At 44.9% G+C, this 18,480-nt stretch overlaps 1 protein-coding gene across 1 annotated transcript in view; it reads left to right on the top strand.

The window, feature by feature from the left end:
- Positions 1-3,160: 3,160 nt before the first annotated feature.
- vat1 (vesicle amine transport 1) overlaps positions 3,161-18,480 on the top strand; it is a 31,516-nt gene continuing 16,196 nt past the window's right edge. The window contains exons 1-2 of the mRNA XM_080723916.1: positions 3,161-3,821; positions 9,988-10,195. Of these exons, the coding sequence (XP_080580042.1) occupies positions 3,390-3,821; positions 9,988-10,195 (640 nt within the window). The 5' untranslated portion in view covers positions 3,161-3,389. The remainder of the gene's footprint in view (positions 3,822-9,987; positions 10,196-18,480) is intronic.

The following is an 18,480-nucleotide window of genomic DNA, read 5'->3' as shown; positions in this document are numbered from 1 at the left end:
TATACTGTGTGTTGGGTTGTTTACCGTTGAGTGAGGGGGGGGGGGGGAAATCTAATCATCTGGGGGACCCCACAAAATAATTTGGGGACCCCACTTGGGGTCCTGACACCAATTTTGAGAACCACTGTTGTAGGTCATCAGTAACACATAACCTACCTTAGAACTTTGCATTGCATGCAATGGGTTTAACTTTTAACATTTTCAACATATAGCAATTTATTCTGATATTTTTAACTAATTGAAATTAAAACATTAATGTTTTATGCACATGTGTGCATGTGTTAGCATGTGCACTTGCTTTTATATCATGGTGGGACTCTGAGCTGAATGTGCACCAACCGCTGTGGGACCAAAGTCAAGGTCCCCACTAGCAGACCGCTACCAGTCACTAGAGGACTAGCCTCGGAAACCCAGACTTTTATTTTGGCGATAGGAAGAAAAAAATAAAAGTCTGGGTACTAGAGGACAGAATTTTACACTCTGTTAGGACTTTTCTCAAAATGTCCCATCAGAAGGATTTTCCAGAGATAATCACTGTGTGTCACCAAGTGCTCCCAGTGCCACCAGGAGGTCACATTTTTAATGTAAAATAGGTACACAGTAACTAGTAACTCTATAGTCATATAACTCTGGTGCCTGTGCTGTGTGTTGTTGAAGTAGTAGTAGTAGTGTAGGCCAGGCCTACTCTGTCCTTTACCCTAAGCCATATCACCTTAGCATAATGAGCAGGGGTTAGGTGAGTTCTAGTTGTGAGGCCAAGTAGTAACCTGACTAGTTATGTACGCGCGTGCGTGGGTATGTACGTGTGCGTGCATGTGCAATCTGCTCATGCATGAATATGCTGAAATGTTGTGATCACATGGCAGTTTACTTTTCTTAAAAATAAAATAAATGTGTATTCTGAGTTCCAGTGTGGGTCCAACATGGGTGGAAATTATAAGTAGCCTATCCCTGTATAGTCAGACACAAACCTCCAGAGACCAGCCTTCTAACCTCCTTGCAGACTCAGCCGATTTGCCTTGCAGTCATCTCTGCTCAGGGCACAATGCTTTATCCAGGCCACATTACACCAGCATACAATGTTGTGTATTCAGTAACCTACTTAGAAAATACAAGAACTCTCCCAAAGGGCTCGATATGCGTCTGTTGCACGGGGTGTCACGCACCAAAGGTAGCAGATCTACATCTACATGCTCACAATGCATCCTGCTGCGACTCTTGTAGATCGGTAATTTTCTGTGTGTGACACCGGTACACAACTAAGTATAAATCCGGCTTAAGCATGCCAGGTCACTAAGGGAGTGTATCTAGAGAACTACTATATGGGTGTCATGTCTTCTTAGTACAAGCTAAAGGGCAACATTGCCCCTATTTTTATGAAGTTGGGGACATAATAAACATGATGTTGGAGTGTGTTTTGTGTGTTTTTCTGTGTTTAGATATTCTTAACACGATTTTGACGACTGTGACATCATCGTACAGAATGTCAGTTCTTCCTGGGCTACAAATGGACTACAGCCCATGTTTCCTGTAGTTCAAGTCAGACTGGCCCCTCCAGCTGAGGTCAATCACCTATAAAACTGTCAAATACCTAGTCAGACTGTAGGTGGCCAGGGAAGAGAGAGGGGTGTAACTGGCGTTTTTGAGCGGTGGTAACCGCCACAGTATTCTGATGTACAATTTACAATTAGAACTTATGTAGGCATTTATCGGACACTCTTAATCAGAGCAACTTACAAAAGTGCAAGGTCAGATTAAGTGCCATGAACATTTGCCTAACAGTAATAGCAGCGGAAGCCTTGGACTAGAGTGCTTAGTGCTATGAGGGGGGGGGGGGGGGGGGAATCAAGATCAAGTAAACAATACTCAACAAAAAGTGGAATGACTAAGTAATTAAGTGGACTGGGAAAGGACACTTGGGTGTAGGATAATTTAATTGAACCCTGGCAAGGGTTGGGGTGAGGGCGCACAGACAGATAGTAGCTCTGTGTAGTATATCGGTGAGAACACGAACCAGAGTAGTGAAGAACAGACAATATGCCTCAGTCAGAACCCTTTGTCAATGTCACAGCTGATGATTAATAACGCCTGCGTCCTACAGAATTAAGTCCCAGTGGGGTATTGATCTGGCTGGGATATTGCTGGCCTTGGTCTCAGAAGTGCTGAGTAGCACTTCCTGGCCACAAGGTGTCTCACCACTCCCTGTCATGGTCATATCTCCCCTATGTGACTGAACTCATCTCTCAGTTCCACACACTGAACCCTCTGAGTCAGAGTTCCTCATGCTGTCAGATGCTCTGACAGCATGGGCGTTGAGAAATGCTCACTGTTTTCACTATTAAGCAACCAAGATTGCTTACTTTCATATATCCATGATGAATAGGCCTTGCTCATGACATACGCAGTGAATAAAACCAATGCAAGTATTGGTATGAAAACATTTAGCCAAAATCGCTTTGCCATATTGCCATATTTCCAGAACAGGAATTTTTATGAAAAAGTGGCAGGATACACATTTGCTCTCATTTTCTGAGCAACCTCTATCTGGAAATTGCAACAATGAATCTTAATGTTGAAAGTTCAGGAAATTGCCAATAAATAGACATCTGCATGCCCACTATCACATGTTTGTCTGTCATTCAATGTTGTATGAATTATTTGGCCCCAATGCAAACAAGCCTCTAACATATTTCTTGTGACTTGTGGTCTTCATCCTTTTAGTTGACCTTGTATCAGTGAACTGTACTGTCCAGTACCCTTTCCTATGCAAACCAAACTTCCAATAAAGTATTCAATCAATCAATCAATCAATCAATCAATCAATCAATCAATCAATCAATCAATCAATGCCCCTTAAATCTGGAATCATATATAGACTACATTTAAAATGAGACCAATTGTTTCAGCATTGATTTAAGGCCATATCCAATCAGGTAAAAAAATTGGTGTGGTGGGCCAACAATGTTAATATAGACCTACCCAGTGCCCACCCTAAAATCCTAAAGCATCCAATCATAGACATAGATACCAACCCATCCATTCAAACTCGCTCCGTGTTTTCCAGCCCGCCCCTGTCTCGTCCCACTCACCACCACCACAGTCTTTGTCAGCTCACAGCGTTGACAGCCACTACAGCCACTGAAGCCGTTGTGAGGCAGTCTGCTCTCTCTCTCTCTCTTCACTGTCTGGACTCTGGGGCGTGTAGTGTCTCCATGCAAGGCTGGTGAATAGGCTCCGACTTCAACATTTTCTCTTTCTTTTTGCTCCTCGCTCTGCAAAGTCTAGGCAGTAAAACAAAACAACAGAAAAAAGCCCCCCTAAGGCAACAAAAAAACGTAAGTTTACATACATTTCAAGACTTATCACTGTCTCAACAAACACACTGCGCAATGTCTGGAGAAGACGCACCTGCCCAGCAGCAGAACGACGTTGAGCAGAAGCAAGACACCAAACCCAGCGAGGAGCCCAAAACCGATGCCAAGGCGGAATCACCACCACCTGCCGCCGCCGCCGAGGCTGCGGCGGCACCGCCCGCGGCGGCGGCCGAGAAGGAGGTCCCCGAGGAGGACACGTTCACCTACCGCTCCCTGGTGCTCACCGGCTACGGAGGCTATGACAAAGTGAAGCTGCAGGTGAAGAAGGGGAAGCCCGTGCTCAAGGCCGGAGAGGTCCAGGTGCGGGTCAAGGCGTGCGGGCTGAACTTCGCCGACCTGCTGGCGCGCCAGGGTCTGTACGACCGGCTGCCATCTCCGCCCGTCACACCCGGGATGGAGTGTTCCGGCGTGGTGGAGGCTGTGGGCGAGGAGGTGACGGAGAGAAAAGTAAGCGCATCTTCTTTTTAGCTCTCGTTCCCTCGTTATCATCTTTGTTCGTTTGCCACCAGCAGAGCCCCATTTCATCGTCTGGGTGTTTAGTTACTTCACACAGCAGAGGCGTAATTTCAGAAATAAATATGGGGTGGCAAAAAGGTGGCCTCATTTCTAAAATAGTGAAAATCTACAGGCTCAACTATTAACACTATTTGTTTGGGGGCAAAAAGAGGAAATGTTTGAAGATGTTCGCCTAAATGACATAACCAAAATTGGGATGCCACGTTGAAAGTGGTTAATAAATGAGTTGGGGACAATATGCATATTAAGTGAATTTGAAGTTAAATGTGCAACACTAGGGGGTAGCAATTGCCATCCCCTGATGCCCCAAATGACGCCCCTGCTTCAAAATGTCTCATTATGCTACAGACACATGGGCGTGTCATTCTCCGGCTAGCTTGGTAATAGAGCAGCCTGCCCACCAGCCTGCCCAATATTTGGGGATGGTATCAAACATCCGTTCAACAATTTCGTGATTTAACCTGTCCGAAGTATATACTTTTTGTATATTTCACAACTAGCTTAACAATAAAAGTGTGCCTGGGTTAATAGTTGTAGGCAGGATGCGTTATTTTGACAATGATTTGGTTAAACTCAGCCATTCATTCACAGACGGGTCAGGTGCGTAATCTGAGAGCGGTTGCTGGCTGCTCCGGCCAAAGTGAACAATAATAATTCATCTATGTAGTAGGCCGAGGCTATGCCAAGCGTTTTCACTCTTCTTGTTGATTACAAAAGTGTTTCATTGGCAGCAGTGAGTTCGTTGAGTTCAGTGAGGCCACAGTGGGGCGGCAGCGCCCCTCGATCGTCTTTAATCAAAATGCGTTCACTCTGCGCACAGCAGGACTGACAGCTCCAAGTTTAGGGGACGTCATGCTACCTGCCGCGAGGGGCGTTGCAGATCAGGGATCCATTCATTTCACAAGCAGACTTCCAAGTGTACATTTTGTGTTAAGCGTTGCCCAAATGTGGACTACTTACTTTATACCTTTACAGCGCCGCACTCTATTGTGCTTAGTTAGATGTGATGTGATTGTGAGCAACGGCACCGGACGAGACGGTCACCGATGCCTTTGTTATAGAGAGCGACACTGGCGCACGCACGCACTGAGCGGAAAGGGCGAGGCGCTATAGCATGATATGAGAAATGTGATCACCACACACACGCGCTCTTTGTCAACAGATATTTCTTTGTTGCTCGTGATTAATTTGACAATCCTCAATCAATATCCTAAAGTGTTTTAAGTTAAGTGCGCACACGCCCTCGCCGAAGCTGCAATTAAGCTATTTTTTATGCCACAGACAAAATGAAATGGCACAGGTTATCATTTGTGCATAATTAGGATAGGCTTCTAATTAGAATTGAAGTAGCCTACATCATTGATAACCCTGAAATGACGAAAGTGTAACTCACTTCCTTTCCATATGACATGATGAGTCATGAGTGGCATCACTGGCATGGCATCACCAAGGTAACACAACGAGAACATGGACTCATAATGTTCTACACATCACACATCAGTCAAGAAGGATGAGTCATACGATGTTTTCTGTAATACAGTTACCGGTATGTCACATTTCCCCAACTGCAATGAAATAATCTGTGGGTAATTCCATGCTGATCCCTTAACTTGAGTGAGTCTGTGGGCTAGTCTAGCTGGGAGTGGCTCATATGCCTGTCAGGAGTAAATCCTAATTTATACTTTGTTGCTTGATTACTTATGGGGACTCATGGCATATGGCTTAATGTTTCTTTGTAATATGAATTCAGTTATTTTGTAAAAATCGACAAAGCATAAATTGGGAATAATACATTCAATTGGGTTGAATATTGAATGGACTTGTGATAGACTCTGTCATTCTCTATTCAATAGAGGATGACATTGGTCCTCAATGGTCCAGTAGCCATATAAACCCTATGACCCAGCCTTATTAAATGCTTTATAACCTCCTTTCAGTTTGTCAGTCATGTAGATTGGATTTAAAGGTCAGGCACATTCACTCATGGCATGCATGCGTACACACACACACACACACACACACACACACACACACACACACACACACACACACACACACACACACACACACACACACACACACACACACACACACACACAGAGACAAGCATCTTATCCTCACAGGACTTACACTTCCCCATCTTCTCTCAGTCCCTGGTTCACAGAAATAAAGAGCCAATCTTCCTAATGGATAGAGACCTCTGAGATCTCTGTGTTTTGGCAGCAATCACAGAGGGAATGTGCTGACCCTGGCCTGGTGGCAGAGAGTTTTTGGGAGCCTCACAGCTCACTGCAGCTCTCTCTCTACGTGTCTGTCTATCTGACACAGTGCATGTCTGCAATTTTACACATACTGTATGTTGTTGTGTACGAGTATGATATGAACACAATCTCATCCCATCAGTCTGGGCCCAACAATTGAAAAGTGATTAAGGACCACCACCAAGACAAACCTAGCATGCCAGACATATATATTGCCCAACCATGGACCAACTACACAATTCCGTTATAGCCCATGCAGCAAATCACACTCTTACCCATGACTTCTTCTGTGGTAAAACCCAGGCATGCTGATCTGTGATTCAGACCCTCTGTTGCAGGAATTGATGATGTAGGACAGTGAGACTACCAAGTATTTGACCTCGGACAGTTCTGTTCTGTGGTAGTCAGAGCAATACTGCAGTAAGTGACATCTTTCGGGCGGCCGAGCTTCTAGTCACCCTAAATGACCTATTAGGAGCTGTGTGTGTGTTGTGTGTGTGTGTTTGAGTTGAACAGTGACTAAGTTAGAAAAGAGGGCAGGCATGCCAAATCACATCAAAGCACCCTTGACACTAAACATCAGCACTTTTTTCTGCCCCCCCCCCCCCTTTCCCCCCTCCTTTTTTACGTTTTAGTAGGATCTGACCCATATGTTCTCAATTATTTTCCTCTGGCCCACATTGTCAGTCTGGTATTTCCTCCTCCCCTCCCTCCATCCCACCACCTCTTTATGCTTCCATGCACCTCCTATCCTGCTACCATCATTTGATCCCTTTATTATTTTATTATTTTTATTTGTCTCCCCCTTTCTCTTTCGATTCCACCTTTCAAATCTTCCATCCCCCTTTCTTTTTCCCTTCATTTCTTTCCTCCCATCTAGCCCTTCCTCCCTCTCGTCTCCGTCTCGCTCACCATGTACCTCCCCACACTATCCCTGTCCCCTCATCATATCGTCCATGTACCTCCCCACACTATCCCTGTCCCCTCATCATGTCGTCCATGTACCTCCCCACACTATCCCTGTCCCCTCATCCTTCATCCTTATGTGCTTGACGTCTAGTACAGTATCTATCCTATTCCTTCTGTCCCACAGGCCTACCATATCGCTGGTTTCCTACTTGTTCTTTTCTTTTACCACAAGATTACCCTTATAGCTTCACTTACAGAGCCTGATGACAATTGACCATAAACTACACAGAGAGGAGAAAATCAGACCCTGACAAAATTGAAGACAAACTGGCCTAAAAATATTCCAAAAGCTCTCTGTGTTGTATTTTGTCCTCTTTTGGCCCATACACAGGGGGTTTGCTTGATGAATCATGGAAACTTAAGTTTTAAAATGCATAGCTGAATCAAGGTAACATATTTGCCATGTAATAACATAAGCCTGAAAAAAGAGATGACTTCCCCTTTGGCAGGAGGCTATGACGGATGCACGAACAGGGCGTGACTTTGGTGCTTCCGTCAACGCTAACCGAGTTAGCGTGATGAGGGACAACAGCACGGTGACAGTGACACCAGGACAATGTTATGCTGCCTTTTAATTACATTTGCGGGACTCACAAGGGCATTGTTGGAGTCACTATTAGCCCTTATCTTGAACCTTGTCTCCCTTGAGAGTACCTAAACAAGACATTTTGCTGAATTTTATTTTTTTTCCCTCCTCAAAGATCTTTTTGCTAAGGTCATCAAAACCACACATCTACTCACGTGTGTTCAACATGCCCAAAACTTGAATCACCATCTGATTAATTCCATTTGCGTGCATTCTAACTGGACATGTCTTTGTTCTCCCCCTGGCCACACCATACCCAACAGCCTTAGTGCCACTACACAGGAAGAAAAGAAAGAGAGAAAGAAAACAAAAGACCCTTCTTATGCATCCATTTGGTTCTGTTTCCGTTTGTACACTTCTCACAGTTAAATTAACACCAAGGATTTACTCTGAACAGTTCATGCAGTAGAGCGATAATGTTTATTTCACTCAACCATAAAAATAGCTGATCTACTAGCAGCTCACCGCATGTCATGGCATCAGTGGGACACCTTATGAGCTTGTAGATCCGATATAAAATGAAATTCGACTTTTGAAATATCCAAAAGTGGGCCGAGAGGGTTAACAAGGGACATGTAGGAAATAGGAAGGGAGTGGGGGCGGGGGGGTCAGACAGTGAATATGTTGTAACAAAAGTGTCACAAGGCTTGATCGTCTGGCCTCTGGTGTGTGTGTGTGTGTGTGTGTGTGTGTGGGGGTGAGTAGATGTGTGTGTGTGTTCATGACAGCATCTCACATGGCTTCCGTGGGCGGTAGGCACAGAAGAATAAATGCCGATGCATGTGAATGTGTGTGTGTGTGTGTGTGTGTGTGTGTGTGTGTGTGTGTGTGTGTGTGTGTGTGTGTGTGTGTGTGTGTGTGTGTGTGTGTGTGTGTGTGTGTGTGTGTGTGTGTGTGTGTGTGTGTGTGTGTGTGTGTGTGTGTGTGTGTGTGTGTGTGTGTGTGTCCTGTGAAGCCCCAACTATTGTGTGTGTGTCTCCTGTGAAGCCCCAACTATTGATTGTGCCACACTGTACCTCGAATTACACTGTGAGGCTGGTGAGTTTTAAAGCTCTGAAGAAAGGAAAGCAAAACCAACAGCATAAATAATAAAGGGAAGAAAACAAGCCTTGCAGGGGCAGAGGATTAAATGCTAAAAAAATAGTTTTGATGTGAAAGTATAGGGGAAATAAAATAAATGAATCAACCCCATAGAGAATTGGGGTGGGTACAAAACGGGGAAGAGTGAGAAAGATGGAAAGGGAGATCTCTCTAATTGGAGTGGATAGACAGCGAGGCTCATGGCTCCCTCCGGGCCATTAGGGAGGCCCGGGCGGAGTGGGTATGTTCCCAGGAGGAGAGGGCTTGTCTTGTGGGCAGCCATGGGGAAGAATCTGGCAGGGCCACTGATGAGTGGAGAGCAGCCAGGGGGAGAGGATGGGGCCCCATTGTCCTGTCTCACTGATGAGAAAGAGGGGATACAGGACACACCTCACAGAGGGATGGATGGATGGATTGAGGGAGTTGGGAGTAGGCTATGTACTGTTGTAGAAAGTGAGACACACATGGAGAGAGAGAGAGAGAGAGAGAGAAGGAAGGGGATGAGGGGAGAGAGACCAATCGTAGAAGGTGGAGGGCAGGGGAAGGAGGGGACGGGAAACAAACGCAGACAGGATGAGACCGGGGAATGGAGAAAGGGAAGGAAGACCTTCTAACGTAGAATGGAGTCAGGATGTAAAAAAGAAAAAAAAAGGGAAGAGCAGAGGAGATGCAACATAGATTTGGGAGTGTGTTTGGGTGGAAGAAAACAGGAAGTGAATTATAATGCTGTGGTTGTCTCTGTTTCCTGTATCCCTCAAAGTGTTCTCTTCTGATTGGACGGTGTTGCAGTGGGGTGGGAGGTGACAATACTGGCTCGTCCTCAAAGATTGGAGGATTCTGTCCTGATACAGCCCATTGGGGACATGGGGACACTGCAACCAAATAACGAGAGGGACTGTGTGTGTGTCCTCAGCATGCTGCAGCAGTTGCACACAATCCTCTGTCGTTGCTGTGATGTTTATTGACTTCAACGGTGGCTTGTCCATTGTGGCAACAGTGGTTGGGAAAGTACTGTGCAATAATGTGGAATAGTGATCATGTAACATCTTCCATGTGCTTTGACAAAACAACATTGACGTATGATCATCATGTACATATACAGTATGTATAAATCGTCTCTTGTTTGTGTTGATGCATTATACCCCAATACTTAAAGTGTTATGGTTATTTTCTAACCAAACTCCACTGTCTTTTCTTCCAGGTGGGCGACAAAGTGATGGTGTTGAGCCGCTGTGGGATGTGGCAGGAGGTGGCGGTGGTGCCGGCTACCCACACCTTCCTCATCCCAGAGGGAATGAGCTTCGAGGAGGCAGCTGCTGTACCTGTCAACTATGTCACCGCCTACTTGATGCTGTTTGACTTTGGCAACCTCCGGCCCAATCAGAGCATTCTCATCCATTCTGCCGCAGGTATGGAGCAACAAACAAATAGAATGGAGTCTAAAAGAATGGGATGCGCAAAGAATAAGCAGTACAAAATATGCGCAAGGATACAAACACAAACATTCCACTACTTTGTGAGATTCTGAGAGAGATCCAGTGAATCGTGTGATTCCGTGGCGATCCCACATACATCAAAATACTTTTTTTCTGTTTGCCCAAAACCAAACAAGTTCTCTGAAGACAATGCGGCTACACTAATGCTGTGTTCACATGGGCAGATACAAAGATACAGTCTACCATTCATTTTCAATGGAAGCCAGCGACATGAAGAGACAAAGCTACAAATTATTCTGCGTATCTTTGTATCTTTGTATCTGCTTGTGTGAACGCAGCATTAGAGTGCTGAATGTTAGTCCCCATCCCTACCACAATTTTCTGACTTATTCGCCCTTTCCTCATTGGTGTAATCTGCTTTGATGTTCACATAGTTAAAAAATATTGGAGGTGCAGGAAGTGCTGAAAAGAAGAACTTTGGCAAGGGAATGCGTTTGTTTTATCCGTAATTACGTCATCTTGTTTTCGCGACGTCAAACTTCATTTCCGCAAGAAGTATGCTGCAGCCTTTAGCTTGTATATGCGTCTAGAGTCAATGCATCATAATATTGTACTGTAGATAAGATTCAGAACAAGGATGCTAGAATATGTGTCCAAGGAAACGCCCTAGACCGTTTACACTGCCAAACATATTGTTCTGCTGTCCCTGTTTATGCATACCTTTCCTATATGAATCATGGTTGTTGGAGAGTATCCTGATGTATGTCTCTGCATGGGTGTGTTAGTCTGGAGACAGACAGCGTGGTCATAGAGCACCTGGCACCTTGAATGGGGTGGGTGTGTGATGCATTGAGCGTGAGAATCAGTGATTTTAGTTACTTTGTAATGTGTATACATGAGCAGGCCAGCTGGACAGAATCGGAGAGCCATTATCCAAAAGAAATTGATCTCTCTCTTGTGTGGACTCTCTCTCTCTCTCTCTCTCTTGCTCTCTCTTGCTTTCACTGCATACTGTAAGCGCTGATGATTCCAGACCGCAAAAGACATGCTTTGCTCTTTTGGAATAGTGTGGATGTTAATGGCGAGGAGAATATAGCACAGATGAACTCTACAACTATGCTCTCTCTACAAGAAAAATGTCAGTCCCTTTCCCTGAACACTGGAAGGCTTTCAGTCCAGGTGTGCTGTCCCTGGTGGCTCTTGACCGTTACAGCAGTTTCAGTAATGAGCCCTGATTTGTGACATTACCAGGACAAGTGCAGTGTTCACAAACAGGCTCATTCACCAGTGGGCTCGTACTGCAGTTACTCATAGATTAACGGCCCATAAAGGAATCTACAAGTGCTTGTTTCCCCATATGATTTGGTTTGTCATTCAACAGCAGAGATGACATCCATGTGAATCTCATATTGTCAGGGGGGGGGGGGGGGGGGTTGCGTATGTTTCCTGTAGGCAGATTAATATGGGAGTGTGGTGTCCTAGTCTTTCCCCCCTGGTTCATTTGAGGCAGCTTCTCTTGTTTCTCAGGGCAGCCTGCCAGTCTTTGCTCACCAGCTGACATTATTATGATTATTAAAAAGCAGTGCACATTACTGATGTAAAACAATATATGAAAATAATCTCTGTGCATGCAGTTTGCACATACTATAAAAGCAGTATCATGGTGGTAATATTAAACTAATTATATTACTAGTCCTAGAGATGTACTGTACAAGGAGATGTTCTCAGAGGTGAGATGTACACTGTACATCTCACCTCTGAGAACATCTCCTTAATGTAGTTAGTCCCTGATTAATGTCAAAGATCAAAGATACCTTCAATGATGAAGCCCAGGAAAGGGAGCATGTCTGTGTGCCTGTCTTATTCAGGCTGTTTATTCAGCAGGTGTTTTGAAAATGCTTTTGTGATCATGAAAGATACTGCAGCCACAGCGTTCTTTATGTAATTCTGTGGTTCCACTGGTTTTGGTCTGGTAGCTGTATCAACATAACATTCGACCAAGATGTGACAAGTGTTTAGTAAAACAAGATTTACTATTTAAATGGTGACGCTATCACGCAGGTGGCTTGACTCTGTCACAGGGAATGTTCCTGAATACTGAAAAATCCAGAGTGTTAATTAAATTAACTAAAAATGTACTCGTAAGGGTCATGGATCCTCTTATCACAACAGCCATGGGCTAATTCTTTGATGAATAACCTTCTCTGTGCATCAGTCTGATCAATCTGTTGATTAGTGGGAATCCGTATTAAATGGGGGCCTAATTTGCTGTTGGGCTACACTAGCATCCCTATTCTGGGCATTTCATGTTAGGCAAATATTTGGGAGCTTGTAGATCTGCAATGTTTGGCAAAGAGATTTGTTTGTTATAAAGGGAGAAGAAAGGACTGGGCCTAGGATCGACCCCTGGGGGACCCTGGCCCATGAAGTATACTGTAATAGGTTTTAAATAGGTTAAATAGGGGAACATACTTTTTCTCATATTTAGGTGTATAATTATGGGTTGGGTTGTTTTTTCACTTACTCATCGGTTACTACTTAGCCTCCAAAACCCCATTGTCGTTACATGTCAGATATTGCAGTTTAGTATGTGAAACGGAACATGCTGACTCATCTGTCCTGATGGACGTGTACACCTGGTTCAGACAGTGATCTCCATGTATGGGCATTAAAGGGATTGTATATATGATGTCAGATGTGATATACATCATAGGATTTTCACATAACAAATAACTGAGTAAGATGTTTGGGGTTTCACAGCAGATCTCCTTATACTGTACATGGATCTCCATAATATGGGTACCAGGGGTCTCCATATATGGGTAACTGGTCCGATATACATCACTGGCCAGACAGCCAAGACATGGCATACATTGTCGCCCTGAGGCGTCTTACTAGTTTATATTCCATCATATAAACCCAGTACTTGGTTGGTTGGGAGGAGCAAGCTGAGGAATTATCATGGATCTACTGTATATAACGTTGCACAATGATGGCTCTATTGTGCAAATAACTAATTTCTCAGTAAAGGCCCTTGACACAGCGCTTAAGGTTGTCTGAGCCATTGTCGTATAATGGTGTGACCCTGACCTGTCATTGTGGCCTTGGCAGGTGATACCATTCAACTTATATGGCATTGTACAAAAATGTAAAAACTTGCTCCTATACGGGTCAGATGACCAATACACAATGGCTGACTGATGGTGATTAGACTTAGCCAGTCAGTCATTCCTGTGTGTGTGTGTGTGTGTGTGTGTGTGTGTGTGTGTGTGTGTGTGTGCATGCATACGTGCGCGCGGTGTGTTTGAATCCTGGCTTCGCTGACGAGTGCTCAGCTGCCTCTCTCGTGGGTCACTCCTATCTTCTCTCTCCAAACAATGGCTTATTGTTTGTCCTTCCATCCCGCCTGCCTACTCTACTGGACTGTACATCTGCATCCTCCCATCCTACGCATCCCCCCTCACCACTCCATAACCCCCACCTCTCCACACCCGCCACCCCGAAACCCTCCCACCCTCCAAGGGCTCAAGATGGCCCTACTATACCCATGCTGACTCCTTGTCGCCGGGGAATGTGTACACGCGTGTTTCCACTGTGTTCTCTCCAGAGAGTAGGGGTAGAATAAAGTGCAGTGAAATCTGGCTGTGACCAGGCAGCCAAAAGCCTTTCCTATGACCTGTCCATGAACCGGGCCCAGTGTTTATGGACCTGGCCAGCAGCCCTGCCACCACGCCCACACACTACACATTCTTCATGCTTATGGTACTCCGATGCACCCAATGATGGCGTCCATGTCCCTTTTATCTGTGAGTTATTGGGTGGCTAAAAAGGAAAAAAGTGGAAGAGCCCCTTGCAGATGGTCCATGTATACAGTAAACTATGAACTTAGTTAATTCCTAGAGTCACAGTCACAGTCTCCGACATCTTTCTTGTGCTGCCTTCACAGGGCCTGGGCTTTCATGTGGTCCTGCAATGGCACAGTGGGTAGAAAATGGACCTCACACAGGGTTTGATTCCCACCAGGGCTTCAGATATCTAAATGTATGCAGTGCTGGTGCCTTGGATAAAATATTTTAATATTATTATCATTATTAGGGATATTGACCGATATTGTCCGATATTAACAAAGCTGAAAATGCTTTTGTATCCTCATCTTCAGCAATCTTTGAGGAATCATTGACAGTTACTCCAGCAAGCAATCGTTCAAGGTTTATCATTGATGCTGGAACTCTACTGGCACAGGACCTTTTGTCTTGAGGATATTGACTTGAGAGTCCAGCTGCGGCCTCAATCTTCTGATGTGAATCATGACAGAAGAGCTTCCGGCATATGTTCCCTTACTGTGCCTTCAAGCCATATCTATACGTACTACTTAGCCCATGTCATGCAGGAAAATGTCTGATCTGCAAGCTCAATATGCATCTAACTGTGACGCATTACAAGATCTGCTATTTTTGATGTGTGACATTGGGCGCACAACCAAGTATCAGGCTTCAGTGCAGAAACAGCAGCTTGAAGATGTGAGATTTTACTGTTGACTAGACAGACAACAGACACACGCGCGCGTACACAGTCACACACACACACACACACACACACACACACACACACACACACACGCGCGCGCAGAGAGTAATGACTGGAAATTCTGAGGAACAATGTAATCTGCTAGAAACAGGGAGAGCTGAGGTAATACATTTGGGAGAGTGAAGAAGAATGTGAAATTAATTCAAAGCTAAGAAATATACTGTATACTTCAGCACTTGTTTCCCTCCACGCTTGTAGCTTTCATTCATTATTCGATCGATAACAAAGCTCTTGAAACAGTTACAGTAGTTGATTGTTGTTGCAGTACATCTCAACTCTTATGGATCCATAATTCTCAGCAGCCATGATGGAAAAAAAATTAAAGTCCATGCCTCCTTCAAAGCGGTTTCCTGTTCTCTCCCCCAGTCTGTCAACTCAGGAGGTCGTACGCTAGTTTAGAGAATGCTAATTCAAGCTGACCGCTGAACAGGAGTCTCGGCTGTGCAGTTGAACCGTCTCTCTGTGTTCACCGGGCCTGGCATTACCCAGAGGCAGATCAGCTGCACTGATAGGAGAGGGAAATGAGGGCAACTTCCAGTGTACCCTCCAATCACATCGCTCTTTTATGCACTCGTCACCGCTACAGCCGTTGACACACGACCCCATCGCCTCCCCTTCCCTGCACGCATGCATGCACCCCCCCCCCCCCCCCACACACACACACACATATGCACAGGTGTGTTTGAGAAGAAAACCTCCAAACTGTGCTCGGTACACTATCTTCACCTCCCTGCCGTGTGTGTGTGTGTGTGTGTGTGTGTGTGTGTGTGTGTGTGTGTGTGTGTGTGTGTGTGTGTGTGTGTGTGTGTGTGTGTGTGTGTGTGTGTGTGTGTGTGTGTGTGTGTGTGTGTGTGTGTGTGTGTGTGTGTGTGTGTGTGTGTGTGTGTGTGTGTGTGTGTGTGTGTGTGTGTGTGTGTGTGTGTTTTACACAAAAGAATGTGTATGCGCATATTTTGAAGGGAGTTTATGGTAGGAAGAATGTGCTTGTTTGCATGCGGTTATCGGTGGCGTTTATGTTAACAAACATTTCCCTTTTCTGACTGTGCTCGGGTTGTTTGGGTACGCGTACGTCTGTGCTCTTTGTTGTTTGGGTGTGTGTACGTGTGAGTGTTTGCGCTAACAAGCATTGTGAGAGTTCACAGTCAGGAAATCGTAGGACTGCCTTCTCACACCCAGTAACTAAAAATGGCTTTCCTCTATGCCGCAGCAAAATCTACCACTGGAGAGTGAGCATATCAAACCACACACACACAACACACACACACACACACACACACACACACATGCACACACACAGAATAGTAATACCTCAATAGCAGACATTCTGTCAACCACAAAACCTATCTAGATGTGTACTGTAGTACACGAGCACTGCTGTCTATATAACCTAGCCATCGGAAAGAGCAACGCCACCGACATTCCTCAACGGTAATTTATTTTATCCGTCTTGTTGACGTTGTCTCGGATCCACTGCTAGTTTGGGCAGGAAGGGATTCTTGGGCCGGTGTTTGTATTCCATACTTTGTCGGCCACAGCCTAATGATAGGGTGAGGAAGAGGAGAACTGGTGGAAGAAACCTGAAAATAAGCACGGGAAGTCACACTGACAACGAGCAAGGAGCTATGAAACATTCAATCTCGCTGGTGTTGTTGGCACAGTAGCCCTGTGGCCAGTGGCCGCTGACCCCACACCTGAGATCGCGGCACAGCAGAGGCATAATAAATACCACACAGACAATGTGAGGTCTTATTCCTTTTTGTTAAAAAAAAGAACTATACAATTCGTTGGCCGGGGGCCGTGTGTGTGTGTGTGTGTGTGTGTGTGTGTGTGTGTGTGTGTGTGATTGTGTGTGTGAGATTGTGTGTGTGAGATTGTGTGTGTGATTTATTGGTGTGAGGTTCAAGTGTTATCCTTCCGCTTTTTTGTACAATCTAAAAACATTGCTGTTGTCCCCACCCACCCCTGGTTGTTGAGCACAGGGTGTGGAACACCAACAGTGGCCCTAATGTCAGGCTAGATTCCACTGTGTTTTGGGGAAAATTCCTCTTCTCTCTTAAGAGTCATGTTAAGCAGGCCAAGAGTGCAACCGGTGCCAAAATGTGAGTATGTGTGTGAGGGAGACAAGAGCCCTGTGTGTGTGTGTCATTTTCTCCCTGCATGGCCGCCGGAGAGACTTACTAAATAGATTAGATTGGTGCCTTTGACATTCCCTAATTTCCCAGTGTAAACAACTCAATTGAATCTGGTGGAGAACAAATGGAATTAGTCTCAAGAATCTTGTTGAGTTGCAACTTTCTCCATGGCCCAAGGAATGGGGTTAGTTTTCAGGGATGACCTCAAGTCACCCTGGGAATCTCATCTCTTGGGAAAGCCATAGGGAGAAGGGGCACATGGGAGGTGTGTTAAAGGAGTAGTTCACCGGCTTCACCCCCAAAATGTTTTTTTCACCCCCTATGATTACTCACGCCATGGAGACTTGAGTTCAATAATATTGTTTGGGGTTTGTCGCATTCCTAAGACAATAATTTGATTACAAAATAAATTTACCCCCATTGATTCCGGATGGGGACCGAAATGCATTTGAGTCCCCATCCGGAATCAATGGGGGTAAATTTACTATAATCCAAATATTGTTAAATCAGGAAGCCGATCATTGGATGCTAAATTAATGGATTAATGGTGGTTTAATATTTGAATTGTTCACATATTTGTTACGACATGTGAGCTTGTAGATCCCCTATTTTGTGTGTGTGTGCGTGTGCGTGTGTTCGTTCGGGAGGGTTGAGGGGCACTTGGCAGAGCTATTTGGTCTTGTGATCAGGGTTCAGTCTTAAGGCCAGCATTGTGGAGCTGGTTCTCAGGGGATCATGGCACAGGACAGGTGTCCTCATTCTCCCACTATCTCTAGAAGATAAAATTTGGACAGGGTACAGTATCGTTCTTTGGGGAGATACAACTCTCATAACCCACATTCTAGGGTAAGAGCACACCATTTTAAGGCTTAATCTCTTCTGTTAAGATAATCTTTTAAGAGTTTATTTTATTTCTTTATTTTATTAAAAAGTGTACGTAGACTGTGGACTAGGAGCTGCGTCTTTTGAGATTTGTTCAGTATGCTAAATACAGCTGAGCTAATTGAGAAGATTAATGATGTGAGGAGGATGAGAGGATCATAAGTTAGCATTTACAGTAATGTGTGAACACTAACGTTAGAGCACAATGCACATATATGTAATTGATGGATTACTGCAGTGATACTCAAACTCCGGCCCGCGGCGCAATTTTGACTGGCCCACCAGCTTAATGTCCTCAAAGTTGCGCAAAAGTCGCCGATTTATTTTATTATTATTATTATTTTTTACCAGTGGCTCTGTCTGACTAATTACCCAAAACGTCATTGTAGGAAATCAAATGAATGAGAGGTGTACTGTAGCTCTACTTAACAACTGCATCATTAGCCATTTGGTAGATAAACAGTCTGGGTAATCTATTTTAAAGCTATACTGTGTAAGTTGCTCAACTAGTGGTCAGTAGCAGTAGAGCAAACCGCGGTCGCGTCTGCTTTTTTCGGCCGTTTTTCGCCACGGACCGGGCATTCAGACCACCGCGTCCGCCTCGCCTCGCCGAGACCTATCCATAGAGGTCTTTCGTGTCCCTCTACGAGCCTCGGT

This window comes from Nannobrachium achirus (genome assembly GCF_963921795.1).
Source record: "Nannobrachium achirus genome assembly, chromosome: 4".
Taxonomy (NCBI): domain Eukaryota; kingdom Metazoa; phylum Chordata; class Actinopteri; order Myctophiformes; family Myctophidae; genus Nannobrachium; species Nannobrachium achirus.
This window is presented reverse-complemented; position numbering and strand designations above follow the sequence as displayed.